General features: G+C 42.6%; 2 protein-coding genes across 8 annotated transcripts in view; both read left to right on the forward strand.

Annotated features, from left to right (window-relative positions):
• Nucleotides 1-8,038, forward strand: part of LOC100651060 — a 149,118-nt gene extending 141,080 nt beyond the window's left edge. The window contains exon 9 of the mRNA XM_003402598.4: nucleotides 15-8,038. Coding sequence (XP_003402646.2) covers nucleotides 15-192 — 178 coding nt within the window. The 3' untranslated portion in view covers nucleotides 193-8,038. The remainder of the gene's footprint in view (nucleotides 1-14) is intronic.
• Nucleotides 8,039-10,584: 2,546 nt separating this feature from the next.
• Nucleotides 10,585-16,154, forward strand: part of LOC100643024 (SH3 and multiple ankyrin repeat domains protein 3) — a 176,048-nt gene continuing 170,478 nt past the window's right edge. For 5 of the 7 annotated variants that reach the window (XM_012318929.3, XM_020867828.2, XM_020867829.2 and 2 more), the window contains exon 1: nucleotides 10,585-10,865. The gene's annotated coding sequence lies outside the window, so the exon portion shown is untranslated. The remainder of the gene's footprint in view (nucleotides 10,866-16,154) is intronic. The other 2 variants (XM_020867830.2, XM_012318932.3) reach the window with 1 other exon arrangement.

Below are 16,154 nucleotides of genomic sequence, written 5' to 3' on the forward strand. Positions count from 1 at the left end.
TTATTTTCCATTAGTGAGCCAGACGAATGGGTACTAGAGTCCGAAGTACAAAGCACGAAAAACGTCGAAATACGAAAAGTGGCGTCGTCTCACCCGGAAGAAGTAAGTTTGGCTCTATATTCGGCGGTAAATGGCGGCATGCCGTCACTGACGCGAGTAAAACAACGCCGGAAACCGGTCAAGAACTCGTGATAATGCCGATCATGGTGTTCGAGAACAAGCGTGATGAAGTAGCGACGATTAAGCCAGAAAACGAATATCGACGAGTCCTGTATCAGGACAGTTATGCTTTCTGGTCTGGAAAGATGGAGCCTGACGAGATTAATCGGAACCTAAACGTGTCGAGAAGAGGATCCGGGTAAGACGTCCTCTGACTGCAAGAGGAAACGCACGATATGAGTATAGATGGATATGCAAACATATCCATGTAGAAAAGAACCGATATCCGAGAAAGATACTACATTATTATAGAACGAATCTGTGAATCTGTGAGCTCTGTGAGCTTGTATCGCGAGCCAGAACAATAAAAAAGAGGGAGACGAATAACAGACAAACATTAAGAATGTAGCTAAGAGTACCCACAGGGGAAGGAAAGAGTAATACATTCTAATTTATATAGCCTAAATTGAAACGATCGTTAGGTGATATATTAGTAGTCGTGGATAGCGATGAAAGATATTCTTGTTGCCTATCGATACCAAATTTTGATGAAACGATGTTGGGGTCGATTCCTGCCACGAGTGCCTGTGATACAAAAGCGGTGACACTCGTCGGACTCGGAAGAGCTAGGTTTGGGCCTCAAAAGTGCCTCACCGTGGAAACATTTTATATCGTTGACCGTCTTGCAAGACCAATGAAAAGACGGCGGAGTTGAATTAAAATGAAAAAATACAAAAAAAGGAAACAATAACGCAGGATGGAGACGAGAATTTTACTTACGACTCATGCGACGCATTAACCGTGCGAGAAAAAAGAAAAAAAAGAAAAAAAGTGAGGAGAAGTAGGAAGAAAAAAAAAATGCAAACTGTTAGACGTTAGTTAACGATTGTAAGGAGATAATCACTCTGGTGGCCTTAGGAATCAATTAATATCTAACAACCGGCCCCTTGGCACTTCCGGGCCCCGTTTAAGTACCCCGAGAGAAGTCAGAAGAAAAGAAAAAGGGATGTAAGGAAGGAAAACGTGAAACGCGGACCTCCTTCGACTTGCCCTCGACCCTCGACCAACTTTCAAAAGGAGATGTATCTACCTCGATCTTCAGCTCGGTAGAAATTCGTGCAGGCCGCTGTCGTGCGACATGGTGAAGATAAAAGAAGGAGGAGGAGAAGGAAGATAAAGAGGAAGAAGAGGGACGTAAAGGGGGCGTGTACGCGTGGGTGCTGGGTTATCGGATAACGAAATCTTGCGAAAAGACGACAACGGAAAGCAATAGCCAAGGAAAGAATGTAAATGGTCTCAACGGAGAATGAAAGAGGAGATAGTAATAAAAAATAAAGTCGACGCGAAAGTTAAAGCCGCAAAACGTAGTCGGACGACTGATGAGCCAACGGGGTTTCTATCGAGACTTATCCACTTTTCCCCTTCGAAAGAAAATATTGTACAAAATGAAATTAAAATAGGAAACGAACAAATAAAGTGAAATAAAGAAGAAGAAGGTCGAGGCCCGAGGCACGCTCGAGACGTAGAAAGGACGAGTTTGACTCGTTCGTGCCTAGAGCGTGTTCGACTTCTCGTGTACTTCGTCGTCGCCTATTTTTATCTTCCTGCTAAGTTACGTGCAGCATGCCAATGCGAACCTGTCGCTGCGTGGCGAGACAAAATCGAACAATCGTTTCTTTCCATTTTAATCCTCTCGTTCTTATCTTCCGGTCGCCGAGTCGGCACAAACAGAGAAAAAGGGAAAGGAAAGAAAAAAGGGAGATGAACTAAAGCAGGAATGTCCGGATAATCGATCATTTTGATAACGACTATCATTCACCGTTCGTGAAGTTATCGAGGACCGATCAGAGGTACGTTCTACGTACGTACTTTTTGAAACTTTCTCAATTCCAAGTTTTTACATCGTCGCAATGTTTTTCACCCGATTCGAACCGAAAAGGAGAGAACAAGAGAAAATGGCAAGGAAACACATTGGAGAAACGAGCCAAGACTTTGCGATCGACTGTACAGAGCCGTGGCAGAAGATATATCATGGAATTGCCAGTCGGAAATACCTGCGACAAAAGTATATGTATATCTCTGGAAAGAAAGCGGATAGAAGGAACCAGCTAATCGGCAGCGAGAGCGAATGCATCGTGCTGTACGACCGTAACGAAGAACTGTTACTACTCTGAATAGAGATAGAACACGATGGCTGTGTTACATTTTCCACAGAGTTACTAAAGGGTTGAGGGAGTAATATGAACGCGGATCTGCGAAAGAAAAATAAGGAGGACTTATGGAACGAAGTGTGTCGGATCGCTATTTTCATAGGTGTAGATACGCCGAGATCGTAGAAATATATTTCTCGTATCGCGCGGAAGATGTCTGACATCGTGGGATGTGATGCCGCACATTGTACACATATATACATAATTGTAGAGAGTAAAGAGAATACTTGTAAATTAAGAGGAGTAACAGGTGGAAGGGGTGAAAGTTCGTGTCGACGACGTGTTGTGTAGCTAGTATGGAAAACATAATGGAATCGAATGTAGAAAAATAAGCAAGACGTAAAGGCCTGTAAACGTTCGAAAAGACAGCTGGAATGTAAGGGAGAAACTTGGGACACACACGGACAGAAGCACATCTACACACACCAGCTAAGAAACACTGCCAATATAATACGATTGTAATTAAGAACATTAGGCTAATTGGTCGATTTATTCTTACTATTATTATTACGATTAACTGTATAACCCGATAGATCTCTAGTTGCCGCGGATGCATAAGTGGCGTCCCGGTTGCTCCAGGCGCGTGCGCACGCGAATTTTCCACCGGACAAAATAGTTATTGATGCCCGTTAGTTTTCTTCGTAAAAGTATCGACGTATGTATATGTATATTGGGAAACGTTCGCGCGTGCCAGTAAACGGGACGATAGCGGATGAGCGTGTAAATAGTTAGTTGAAATTATCGATAAATCGCCTGGTGGTACGGGCCACCACTTCTATCCCGGGGATATTGAACTCGTCGAAAGGGCGAGGCGCAGCCTATCAGCTTGCGAATTTCAAACCAGAAAGAGATTCACCTTTTTGATCGGAATTCTCGTGGCGGGACACGCCTCGCGTGTTCAACGAGAAGGACGCCGCGGTGAATTACGAGAGGGTGGCTGGTCTGGCTCGTGGAAAATGGGAAACGATACGAGCTCGAAGAAAATGGAAACGCGTCACTGCCAAATATAGTGCACTGCCAGCCGTTTAAATACTGCGGTAGTCGTACACCCTTAGAGCCTTATTTCATTCGCGGAGCATCGTGCTTCTATCTTATTAGTTTCGAGTTTAGCGCGGATTATTGTTTCCTTTACGAGCTTAACCGGCCGCCCTCTAATCGTTTATACTTTGGATTCTCTGTTTTTTTTTTTTTTTTTTTCTTCGAAACGTGCATCAAGAGAGCGTGTTTACTGCCAGTCTGACGACGACGATAGACGCGAAACCAAGGCACTGCCAGCGGAACGTAAGACGGAGCAAATCTGAATCCCGTATAACGTATATGTATATAGGTATACATGTATGCAAGCGAGTCATCGTTAAACCTTATATAGAGACGCGGTCGATTGATGTCGTTTTGTTGCGCGACTTATCCTGTCCATTTTCCTCTTTCATTTCTCGCCGACACGGTTCGTTTTCCTCGTTACCGTTAAACTTTTCATTTATCCCTTTCGCTTTTGGCATCTCCCCGCCAGTGCCATACACGTGTACAACGTGTGCTGCTCGTTCCTTCTGATTTTTCGTCGTGTTCGTCCCGCGCTCGTCTTCTTTTCTTCGTGTTCATGTTTGTGTTCGTGTTTATTCGACTTATTTCGTGGCGTGATCGCGATTCGATCGTCGTTCCTCTCGCTCCACTCTCGTCGCGTTTAGATCTTTAGGGAAGGTAGCTCGATAACAAAAAAAGCTATTATCACGGGTGGGACCAATTTCTCTCGTGCGGGAACTCGTGTTCGTAATGTTTTCTTTTTTCTCTTAGGAATCGAGCATTACTTTTTTTTTTTTAGAGCATTGTCGTCAAGTATGTGGGAATGCGACGGACTGTATTTAGTCGTAAAGAAATATCGAATTATTGATTAGGTTTAGAAACGTTATCGTAACGTTGTTTAGGTAGAAATTACTAAGTTTACTTAATACGATTAGATGTAATTGTTCGGTTGCTTAGCGAGGGTGGATCAGCGGGAGAATCTTTCGGCCATTCGATCACGCTTGATCTCGTGGCAGTGAACCGTGACGGAAAATTTAGACCGATACCGGAATCTGACTTTTTTTCAAACTGCCGCAACAAATTTGTTCAACTGTTTAGATTGTAATCGTCATAGTTCGCTTCGGAAAAGACTGTCCGCATTTAGTGTTTAGGGTCTAATTATCGTATAATTTTGTGGAACGGAAAGAAGAAAGAAAATCGGATAAGAAATTCAAAGCTGTGACTGAGGGATTTTTTTTTTTACTAGTTCTTTCAATGATTTACTGTAGCATAAATATTTTTGCTGTTTTCTATTGTCCATTGATTGGACCAAAGTGGCGCTAATTTGATCAAAAGATACAAAAAAGAAACCCGCGATTTAGCGAGGAAAGTTCTGTATCGCGAACTTAAAGGCGGTAAAACATCAAGACGGAAAGGGGGAAGGACATAACTGTTCACGTACCACCATGTTTGTCGTTCAAAAAATAATTTTCGTACATTTGTCTCTTTTTCATTTTTTCTTTTCTCTTTCTTTTCTTTCCCTCATGGGAAAGAAATTCATTCATTCATAGCCCTCCTCGTTTGACCTATCCTCTTCTAATCCCATTTCTTTTCTTTTCTTTTTTATGTCGAGTTTTTCTTCGCGCTAGCGATAGTAACTTTTACCCGCGCGATTCTACACATTACACAGTAAATGTATATTTTAGCGGATCTTGTAAAGTTTTACATAAGATAATTAGATATCCATTAGTATTGGACGCAAGAGTGACTCGGCCTGAAGAATAGCTACGAAGCACACCTTGTTCGTTTCAAAAAAGAAAATGTCTCAAAAGACGCGGTGTTCGTCGTCGATCGTAGCTGTTCTCCCGGTTTTGGATTTTGTACATGTGTATGAAAGATAAAGGAGGACAGAGTATGAGAGTGAATGAGAGAGAAAGAGAGAGAGTGTGTGAGAAAGAGAGAGAGAGAGAGTACCCGGCTATAATTATAATAAATTGTTTAGCACTGTGTAAATAAGAGACACAATCGATTACACTTTGGGGCAAAAAAGACCATAGAGGAAAGAAACGATGGGCGAAAAAGAGTGAGAGAAAGGGAGGAAGTTAGAGAGGGGAAGATGAATGATGATAAACGTCTCGTATTTTTACAAAGAACATTATGCGAAATAATTTGAAACGAGAACAACAAGAGACGTATCGCAGGTGGATTTATTACATTTTCTTTTGCCTTATATTTGGTTACGTGGTATTAATCGATGTTTAAAATAAAAATCGCTAGCGGTCTATTCCTTTTCCTTTCTTTTACTTTTTTTTTTCTTCTAAAATAAGAAAACAGAACCAGAAAGATTAACGACGATTGCTCGGAGACAAAGACATGTGTTCGTTAAATGTATTATATCACTTATTCTTTTCCCATCGATTCGGCTGTCAAGCTCGCATATATTTGAAGCATTAGACATAGTGGATAAGTTTGTAAAAAAAAAAAAAAAAATGTAATACGTGAAATTGAACATAAATCTCCATTCCAATCGGTTTATCGTTGACTAGCGCGATGCGATTTAACCCTTGAGTACGATCTTCCATGTGAATCACGAACTTGTCGAACACCGCGTGAGTTTTCCTCGCACGTTTACGCGTCCATGCAATTTCGTTAGGATTTTAACATTCGCACAGATGAAAAAGCAATACGTATAATAGCAGCTACGAATAATCTCGCTATGGCAACTATCAACTTCTACGAATGGAACGTACTTAAGAGTTAAATCGAGTCACTTCGAATGCTGGTCGTGTCAGTGTTTCGGAACAGAAGCGAGCAACACGCTATCTAAAGATCCATTTGTCCTATTTATTCATCGACAACATATCGATTCAGAATTCTAGTCGTCGAGATCCTAAGGTAAACAAATTTTCTTTCGAAATTGTTGCATTCGAGAAAAACCGCGCGCCTAAATTCCGAAACGCTTGCACGACCGTGCGTTCATGTTCGATATTAGAACGAATTTCGCTGTGTTTCTCGATGAACAACGAGGGAAGGGTTCGGAGCCTCGTTCATCGTCGACGTGAGAAAGAAACGAAACGACGACTAGTTAAGGTAGAACTTGTCCGAACACGGCTTTCTAGTTTTCACGGCTCTCTCTGAAGCAGCGCTTGCAAACGCTAGAGCGAATCGCGCGTCCTTCATAAAAATACAGCGGGACATGGCTTGTAAATGTACAAAAAAAAGATGATTACGAAAATAAAGTAATAGAATTAGAAAGATTAACAGGAAGAAAGGAAGAAGAATGCCGTTTTACCAATGTACATATGGATCATTGTCGCGTTTCGAAATTTTCATCGAGCGCGCGGCTAGGGATAGCGTATTACGAATATAGTGTTTGCATTTATTATAAATTCTATGTAAAAATACGATGAGGAAGAATGATCGTTGGGAGAGATTGTTTCTTATAGACCATATCGGTATAACTAATATAATATCGACGTTCCTTTTGTAAACCTTTCCATATCGTTTGTTCGCAACGAGCTACACCTATTCCCTATTTATCGTACACGAGGTTTAGGTATTCCTGGTATGCGCACGATCGTTCCACGTTGTTTCGTTCGGTTTCCCCTCCGTTGGACGCGTAACGCGCTTTTCGACGTTCGTCATGAGCGCTGCGATATTGCTTCGGTTAGAAGAAAAGGCTTGTCTCTTGTATAAAAGTAGAGGAATAATAGCGCATAGTTTCGATTAATACTTGAAATTCTAGGCTATGTAGAAAACGCGTGTGACGGTCTGTCATCGTGCGTACAATAAAGGTAAAAAAGGAGCAAAGAAAGAGTAAAGTGAAGAAATAGATGAGATAAACGTAGGCGCCATAATATTTCAGTCGTGTGTCATTGATCGGTAGGGAACCGGGGATCGGCACCATCGAAATACAGTGTCTTTCAACATTGAAAACTGGAAAGCCCACTCTAATCGCTTTTACTTGATCGTTCATTGCGAGATATATCCGTGCGAAGAGCCGATCGTTTCTTTAGCGACCTAATTTTTCCACGATTCCGATGAAGTGGCAATAAATTGTTTGTAATTAGGAGCGGTGCTCCGGAAATGGTATAGAGACGCGATTGTAATCGCGAAAATATTTGCTGGGTTTTATACGATGACAAAACTATCGTGACGACCAAGGACAATCAGTTGCCACTTCATTGTATCAATTGTGTTTCCAGCATATACTATGTATAACGACAGTACGAAACACACGGGAAGGAAAAACAATTGAGGAAAACGAAGGAAAACGATAAACTATCGCTTCGCACTGCCAAACGGGGAAGAAAAATGGGAGCTCAACGTCTCGCGTTCGTTGCGTTGACCGATCCTGTCGAGCGATCGTCGAAAGCACCGCGGTGTTCATTGTAATCCACATAGTGGTACCCCAAGAGAATAAAATAAAAAAAAAAAAAATGAGAAATAATACGTGTAGGAGGTAATATACTTAGATAAAGCGCACGCGAAGATTTTTTAAACCCGTATTAAGCGCAAGAACAGAGAAGAAACTAAGCGTTGAACAGTGCTTTTGACTTTTTGGATACTTTCATGTACAAACACGAATGACGGTTTATAGCTCAAGGAAAACATTAAAGAGACAGATATTGTAAGAGAGTAATAATAATTTGACGGTTACGATATCGTAACACGGTGTATTTCTTTTACTATTTACCCAATCCGTGCTTCATTCATTTTTCTTACATTTCCGAATGTTTCCTACGAGCATCTAACACATTCAACCCCGTATCTTTAGGCGAATCGATCGCTTTAATTAATTAATCGCTTCGCAGTGTAACACGAGGTGAAACTTGAACAAACCGTCAAGCGTAGGACTATAAATTTCATATCTTAAATGTCATCAACTGCAAAAAGTTGAAAGTGTGTGTATTTTTTGTATTCGATGCCAAAAATGCAAGAAATCGCGACGATAAAAAGATAATTACCTTTTTAATCATCAAGATTTATTTTTATTTTTAATTTTAAATCGTTCGTTCTAAATTCGCGATCATCTTATTACAACCTTGAAGAATTAATTCGCGTTTTAACATCACCTCGCTCCACGGTTAATTTACGATCATCCATGATGGATGTTTTTTAGCGCTGCAGGCAATAGTTATCTTGCAAAAGGCGATTCACGATCGTTACATTGTTCTTTTCTTAATTTCCTAGTTCTAGAAGGTGCAAATTCACGCTCGCCAAAAATTACGCAACAGCGATACGTTTCGTAAGAAATTGGCATTCACATGCGAAACCAGCAAAGTTATCCTTTATTTTCTACGCAGAGAATATTTGCGTGAAATATTAACGTGGGTGTTTTATGGAAGCGTGGCTTCCGTTTCCGGCACAAACCACCCTGTCCACGGGCAATACGATATTCCCTCAGGTGGTGAAAATACAGGAAACCCGATCCTTATTTCAGGATCGACTCTCCTCTGGACAACCTGTTGGCTACGCTGAAACGACATCGAGTGTGTGCTGTCGACGAGAAATTTAATAAGCCGGCTCGCGTGCCCTTTTCAGAGACGAACGAAATTTGTGTCGATGATGCGAGAGAAAAAAAAATAATTAACCGATGACGGTGTCCGGTTACGCCGATTCCTATGCTCTTTTTCCTTCCTTAATTGACTCGCGAACTCGTTAATTGCAGGTGAACGATGTTCGCGCGACAACGAGTACGATTAGTCGAACGAACAAACGAATCGATTGCATTACTCATTATGGCTCGTTATGGTTCCGATTCGCGTTCTTGACGCCATAACGCTCCGTTAACTGTGAGCTTCTACCTAACAAGGCGCGTGAATTTCCAACGCGGCAATACGAGAAAAGTTAAGCGATTGTTACGAACAAAAGAGTTTCTCGAAATTCATAAAAGTCCTGCCATACAAACGGAACGAGACGTGTTATTACAAGCATCGTCGTTCCACCATCGTACTAGGTCGTTAATTAGAAAGCTAGAATTAATTTCACGTTTTGTTTACGCCAAAGCGGCCTGACTGTTTCTGTACAGTTACTCACTATTATTCTCCGATGAATTCCCGTAAGGAGAAAGCTCGTGACAAAGAAGTTGCTCCTGGTGAGGAGAGACCAGCGATCGTACTGTATGCATCGTTGGCCAACGAAACCAAGATCGGGACAGGAAGGTGGCGAAAAAAGTAAGTAAGCCGGGCAGGAAAAACAGGCGCACCGGTAATCGGAAGACAAACGATTGTTGATTTACTCGGTCGACTTGGAAATACTGTTTACCAGCTGCCCGGTGAAAGAACGGGAAGGAGACCTGGAATGGTAATGGTAATGGTAATGGTAATGGTACCGGTGCAGATCGTCGGGAACGCGGATTATACGAGCGTTCGTTTCTTGCCCCGTACCCTCGTCGTCGTCCCCATCGAGTTCTTCGCCGCTCGTGTACAGTTAAGGAGACACTGGGATGAAATTCAGCCCGCCCGTTGTCCTACGGTCATTGACATTTTCTCTCTCGAAACAGCATCCCCATCTGCGATTATCGAAATTCAATTTTATCGATCTAACTCGTTCCCCTAGTTCAGGACGTTGTCGAATAATAATATCGTAATATATTTCTATAAGCAATATTACCTTTTCTCGCGTATGAATGGAGCCAAAAGATATAATTCGAAATTGCAGCATTTCCGTTAGATTTGATCTGCGAGAACGATATTCCGACGCGTTCTCGAAACGGACATTTTAATTTCGATAGTTACAATCGCAACAGTTTGGCGCCACTTTTTTCAGTGTAATGGCGTCACGTCGGGAGGTCGATGTATAAATCAAATATCCAATCGGGAACGACAAACACCGATCGTAACTGTGCAAACAACAAACACGTATCAAGTGATTAAACGGTTCGAGTGAATTTAATTATTTTGCGAATTATTCGATCGGTTTGATTTTCCATCTGAATCGCCTTCCAAGGAAAAATATTTCGGCTGTTGTACTTTCGATGCACGTAACCCAATTTTCCGATTACGATTGCGTGTAGTGTGCCATGGAGATCACCCACGTTTGATCCTCGTTGTTGTCCTACAAACAACCATACGCATTGAAACTGTTCGAATTTGATCGAGAGCGGGGGATTCGTAAAGCGAGGGGGACAAAACGCGACACGAACGGGACGAAATTTCGTTTTCGTGCGTTTCGGTCGGCTTCCACGCGTGGCGCTGTGGTCACTACGGTCGACGTTCTGGGTAGTCGCGAGCGCGAGTTCAGACCGGTAAGACGTATCTGTTGTCGTCTCGTGTTCGTGATACACGTCAAACGCGCGCCTCGGCGCGAAAACGAGGGTGTCGCTTTAACGTCGCTCGTGCTGATAAAAGTGTTTTTACGGGAGTGTTAGTGTGACCATCTTACTACGGTCGAGTACAGTGTTGACGAACTTGATCGATTTGTGAAGAAGAACTCTACATTCAAGAGGGAAGTTGAACAGACGAATTTTATCGAAACGTCACTTCGTCGCCGGTGGTGAGTACATTTGACCTTTTCTTTAGTTTCATTCGCGACATTCAAACGTAGTACGCGAACACGAACGGTGTCGTCATCGTGTTCGGTTCGATCAATGAATCGTTCCACGGTTCTCTAATTTAAAAAGACGACCGCGCGTCGATAACGTAGAGTTTCCTGTATTTTCGGACGTCCGTCACGATGTACGTTCGGTGACGTTGTTCGCGTGGTGTGACTATCTTGCTAACAGTTTTTTACCGGCATACCCGGAATAAGTTTTTTTCTAACCGACAACCGTAAATATTTCACTGTACTATGCTATGAGAAGTTAATGTAGCCGACGATCGATTTGAAGTAAGCCGAATGTTTGCGATTAACGCGTCATAGGTCGACCTTCTGTGTTTTGTTTCGTACTTTTGTTTCCATGGAATTGAATGTTCGTCAATTAATTAACCGGATAATATAAAATATACGATAGAAGGAAGAAGTATATAGTGTGAGAATGCGTAGCAAACTAATAATATTATTAACAGCTGATGCGTTAATATCACTTTCGCTTATCGAATGGTGTTTTGAAGGATGGCCATTGATCCGAACTATCGACTGCACCAAAATGGAAGCTCTCGAAGCTTTGAATTTTGCGATTATATATCGAACGCGTACGTCGTAATTATTCTATAGAAACGTACAAATACGCAGAACAATCATGTACACGATAAGTTATAAATAATACCATAATAATTATAACCGCATTTTCATACGAAATTTGTACGTTAATTTACAAGTAAATTTATATAAATTTACGACGAACGATTTTGCGAAATTCGTTCTGCTGATTATTGCTTCGTTTCGTCAACACGCGGCAAATTGCGTCTTGGAATCCACGCTTTTTCGGCCAAGGGTAGACACGATTGCCGGTAAACAAATAGTTTTTGCTATCCGGTGACGAGCCTCTGTGTAACTCAAATAGAGCATGCTTTTCTTGAGGTATGTTGGCACGTGTAACGTTTTCCCTGGACGTGTCCGACAACAGGTTTTCGCGCACATAAGTGTTTACCTTGCTTATGTAACGCGTCGAGGCTGATCGCGTCGCGTTCCATCCAAAGGGACATTTGCTCTCGACCATGTTTCAATAGTGACGCTACTTTTCTCATTTTTCTGATCCATTTTTCTTCGTCCACTTCGATTCCTGATTATTTGAAACCAAATTAACCCTCGAAAACGTTCAATTCCAATTCGTATAAACTTTCATATTTATTCTAATTGTAGGGTACGTTTACGGATTATTATTTTATCAAACACTATGAGGGATTTTATTTTCTATGTAAATTTAAAGCATATTTAAGGCAAATTTAAGGCAAATATGATATATTATACATCAGTCGATTCTATTTGACGCGTACAGTATGAAAATAGCAAAAGAACTACGTTTAGAAGGTTTAAGAAATTCGTGTTTGAATCGAAAATTTTGAAAATAATCTATATTATAGCAGAATTTTATATGAATTTATCGACCTTATGAAAGGTCGATTAATCAGTTTTTGTAATGAAATATTTCGGCGATAATAAACTTTTGTAGAATAATTTCAATTTAATCGCCAGTAAACAGCAGATGTTTAAAATTCATACTTGTGTGAATACGATTACAGAAATAGAATCTACGCAGAGGTTTCTCAGCCATTAAATATCGTAACAAGTACTACTTTACCTCCGATATTTTATATACTTTTGCAGATTGCGTTTATGGTGCGCACCTCTTCACACTTTCAAGTTTTTAATAATTGCGTAAACATCCGCAGTTAAATTATCGCGTAGAGGCAGAAAGTCGTTCGCCTGTTCTCTTTATCGCTATAAAAAATAAAATATTCCACGTGGCTAACAAAAATAACCCAACTGTCGCTGTGCTCTCGAGTTGAATCGAAATACCAAAAGGAATCGAATTATACTGGCACATCGAATTGTATCGCGGAATCGCGCTCGTCTCAGAGGAATCTCACGCGATTCAACACGCGTTACTACACCTACGCTAATCGTGGAACAGTTGAGAGTCGTGAAACACACGGAGGTTCGCCGACTCGAGGTAAAGTCATGCGCCTAACGTGGTGTCGTGCCTATTTAGAATTTCAGCGAGATCCGTTGTTGAATTCCGGCACGAGCGGCTGTATTTCACCGAGGGCAAAGGGAGATGTGTACGGGCGCGGGTTTCCCTCCTGCGATCTCGTTAGTATCTCGATGAAATATACAGGTGTAGAGTAATGCCGCGCGCGTTTTTCCCTTCGCCGCGCCGGCCAGATAACAGAGATCTCGCGCCGCTTGGCTGTTTATGCCTCCACGATGGAGGTCGCGCGTTCTCCACGATTAGACGGCCCTCTCGCTAGATTCCAGCTTGACGGAAGAGACGCTGTAAGGCCCCGCGCAGTACCTTCCTTAGCTAAAATACCTTGTCTATCATTCCGAAATATCCGAAAGAATAGAGATTCTATTCTTTTTCTCTTCTCCGTTCCTCTACTTTTATTTTCCTCGTCTTCGTTTCTCTTTAAGATACGTAGTCGTTATTCCGGATTTAGAATTCAAAAATTCTTAGGATGCAGTCCTTCATTCACGATTTCTCCGGAAATAATTTGCGGATTAACAAATTGTCTAGGCGGAATAGAAGATGTCTTCGATATTCCCCAAACGCGGTAATTCGATAACTCACAGTTATTCAGTATCAATGAATAATAGGAAATATCTGTGGATTACGATTGAAGACGATTGAAGATATCTCGGATGGTATTTTAGCGCATTGATATAAGTTAAGTGCAAACTTCGGAGATATTTGATATGATCGACCGAATAGAATAACACGCTACACGAAATTTGCTCGTCAAAAGGACGAACCTGCATCTTCGCATAAATCGAGTCATTATTGCCACCGGGTAGCTCAAAAACAATTTACCTGTACGTATACGAAAAAAGAAAGCTGTATCTACATTGGAACTGAGATACGAGAGTTTATATTTCGGACGTAGGTGAAATCGATGTCTGGCTGTTAAATACTAAAAGTTATTTTTCTCAAAATCACCTTTGGTTAGGTTTACGCCTATTTGATATTAACACGACAGTACATCGGAGATAACGTTGCATCGCGTCTGTCTTCTCTGTTTCGCTTCCCGTTTGTCTATTTGTCTGACACTTGACCTCCACACGACGATTACCGTCACGTATATCAAGTACACATATTTTCGAAATCGCGTGAGGCATTTGCACGTGAGTCTGCGAATTTTTGGATCGTCGTGCCGGCCGGAAAGCTTGAGAGGATGACGCAGCAGGAGAATATTTCGCCTTGGAAGCAAGGTTCGCGTACACCGGCATCGATCTCGGGGCTGCACGCGTTTATCGCAGCTAATAAGCGCGATCCGAGCAAAAAGCAGCGAAATATCGTTGACGTTGGATACAGAAGCTTCTCGCGATTCAATTGGCTTCCGCTGGCAGTTCTCGCGACCACGAGTCTCGCGTAACGAGCCAGCCTTTCGCACGTTTCACGCGCAGCGGATGGACGCGCTCGTAACGCTGGTAATCCGTGATGTAACCCGCGGCTCTCTCACTACCGACGACCACGAACAGCTGACTGCATCGTAGAAAATTGGCAAGAATGAGTCGCCCGATCGAATACGCTTATATTCGTTTAGAGTCGAGAGTCATTTGGTGCACGCGATCTCTAGGACTTCGTCGCGGCTAATTGGCGGTTTCGAAAAATGCGTCGCCCCCGTTGAGGACGATTCACGCGATCGCGTGAATGATTTTTTTTTTTCCAGTGTGCAAGGACTCGAGCATTCGTTCGTTACCGTGGCGCGTGCTTCGCAAAAATGGAACAATAGGACGCAATTTAGATAAACGGCCCGTTTCAAAGCCGCTATCACCGACGCGATCGTTCGCAGTCCGCGGTTCGTCGTAGTTGCGAGTACAAAACCTCTCTTTCTCTCTGTGTCTCTCTCTCTTTCTCTGTTCTCCGGGCGATTTCGCAAATTACCTCGAAGGTTTGTACCTCGCGCTATACGCTCCGAAGAGGCGCGTCCTATGTCATAATCCAGATACACAGGGAGATAATGCGACGAAGCGATGCCGGTATTTGTACAAATGAATAACACGTCGCTGCGTGTACGCTAGGATGATTTATCGTGCTCGCGGGCCAAGTATGCTTGTACCGTACCGCCTTATCTGCGGCAATTATGCCCATTGAGAGCGTCGAAGGCAATACGCGATAAAGGTGTACGTAAGCTTTTGTTTCTTCGATTCCGTGGCTCGTTGACTGGTCAGACCAGTCGATTTCTCGTCAAGTAGTGGAGGGGTTCTTGGCTGGATGGTAAAACGTGGAACGATCGCGATGAATTATGGAGCGAGTGGTCGGTCGCGATATGCGTTTTTCCAATTGCACTGTTCCTGGATCGAAGGCTGGCCCGACTCGTTCCTCCAGCGGTTCATATCAATTGCGTCAAAACAGGTGTTGCCTCTTGGAACGTGATGAAAAAAGATGCGAACTACGCGCCTACGGCGATCCAATCGATTCTACGCGCACGTAGCACGTCGTCCGTTCTCGCTACCGTCGCTTATCACCGTGAATAGCTAAAAATAAGCGCGTTCGTTTCTCTTCCGGTCTCGACTATCGAGTGTCTCGAACAGCAGCTCCAGTCTTTCGAACAGCTCGAGTGTTTTCGCTCGATCGCGAAACCGACTCTCCGCTGGTAAGAGAAAATTTATCGAACATCTTCGACGAGGAAAATGACCGGCATCCGTGCCAGCTGTGTTACGTAACGCCATCGCCGTGCTTTTTGTCCACGGTAAAACCATTGAGAGTATCTTTGGGAGAGAAGAAACGATTTTTAACGCTTCTTTGCATCAACGACAACGCTTCGTCGTACATTTTCGACGAAGAAAAGAGTTCTTTGACACCGTCTCGCCCCATTCGCGTTCGGTACACTGCACCCTAGGTCCGTTGGAAAGGGGTTTGTCTCGGAGCGTTTGCATACATCTTTTGCTCGTTGTCCTGCGGAATTGGTCGTAAACAATAAGGCGACACGCGACAAAGGATAGTTGTGAATAGCAGCGAGTTTCGCCCGGTGAACCCCTGCCGTCTTTAAAATTAATCGACTCCGTTTCGCCGATACGCGCAGGGTCCCGTCGCGAGCTTCTGCCTACAATTTTATCGGTGTACGATATAAAATATAGCCGATCGGTATTTCCAATAGCTGTACATGTGTAAGTAAATATTTGAACACATTCGGATTATCGCGAATAGATAGCATATACTTCGATTGGATTTCTTCGATC

The sequence above is a fragment of the Bombus terrestris genome, chromosome 2 (assembly GCF_910591885.1).
Source record: "Bombus terrestris chromosome 2, iyBomTerr1.2, whole genome shotgun sequence".
Lineage (NCBI taxonomy): Eukaryota > Metazoa > Arthropoda > Insecta > Hymenoptera > Apidae > Bombus > Bombus terrestris.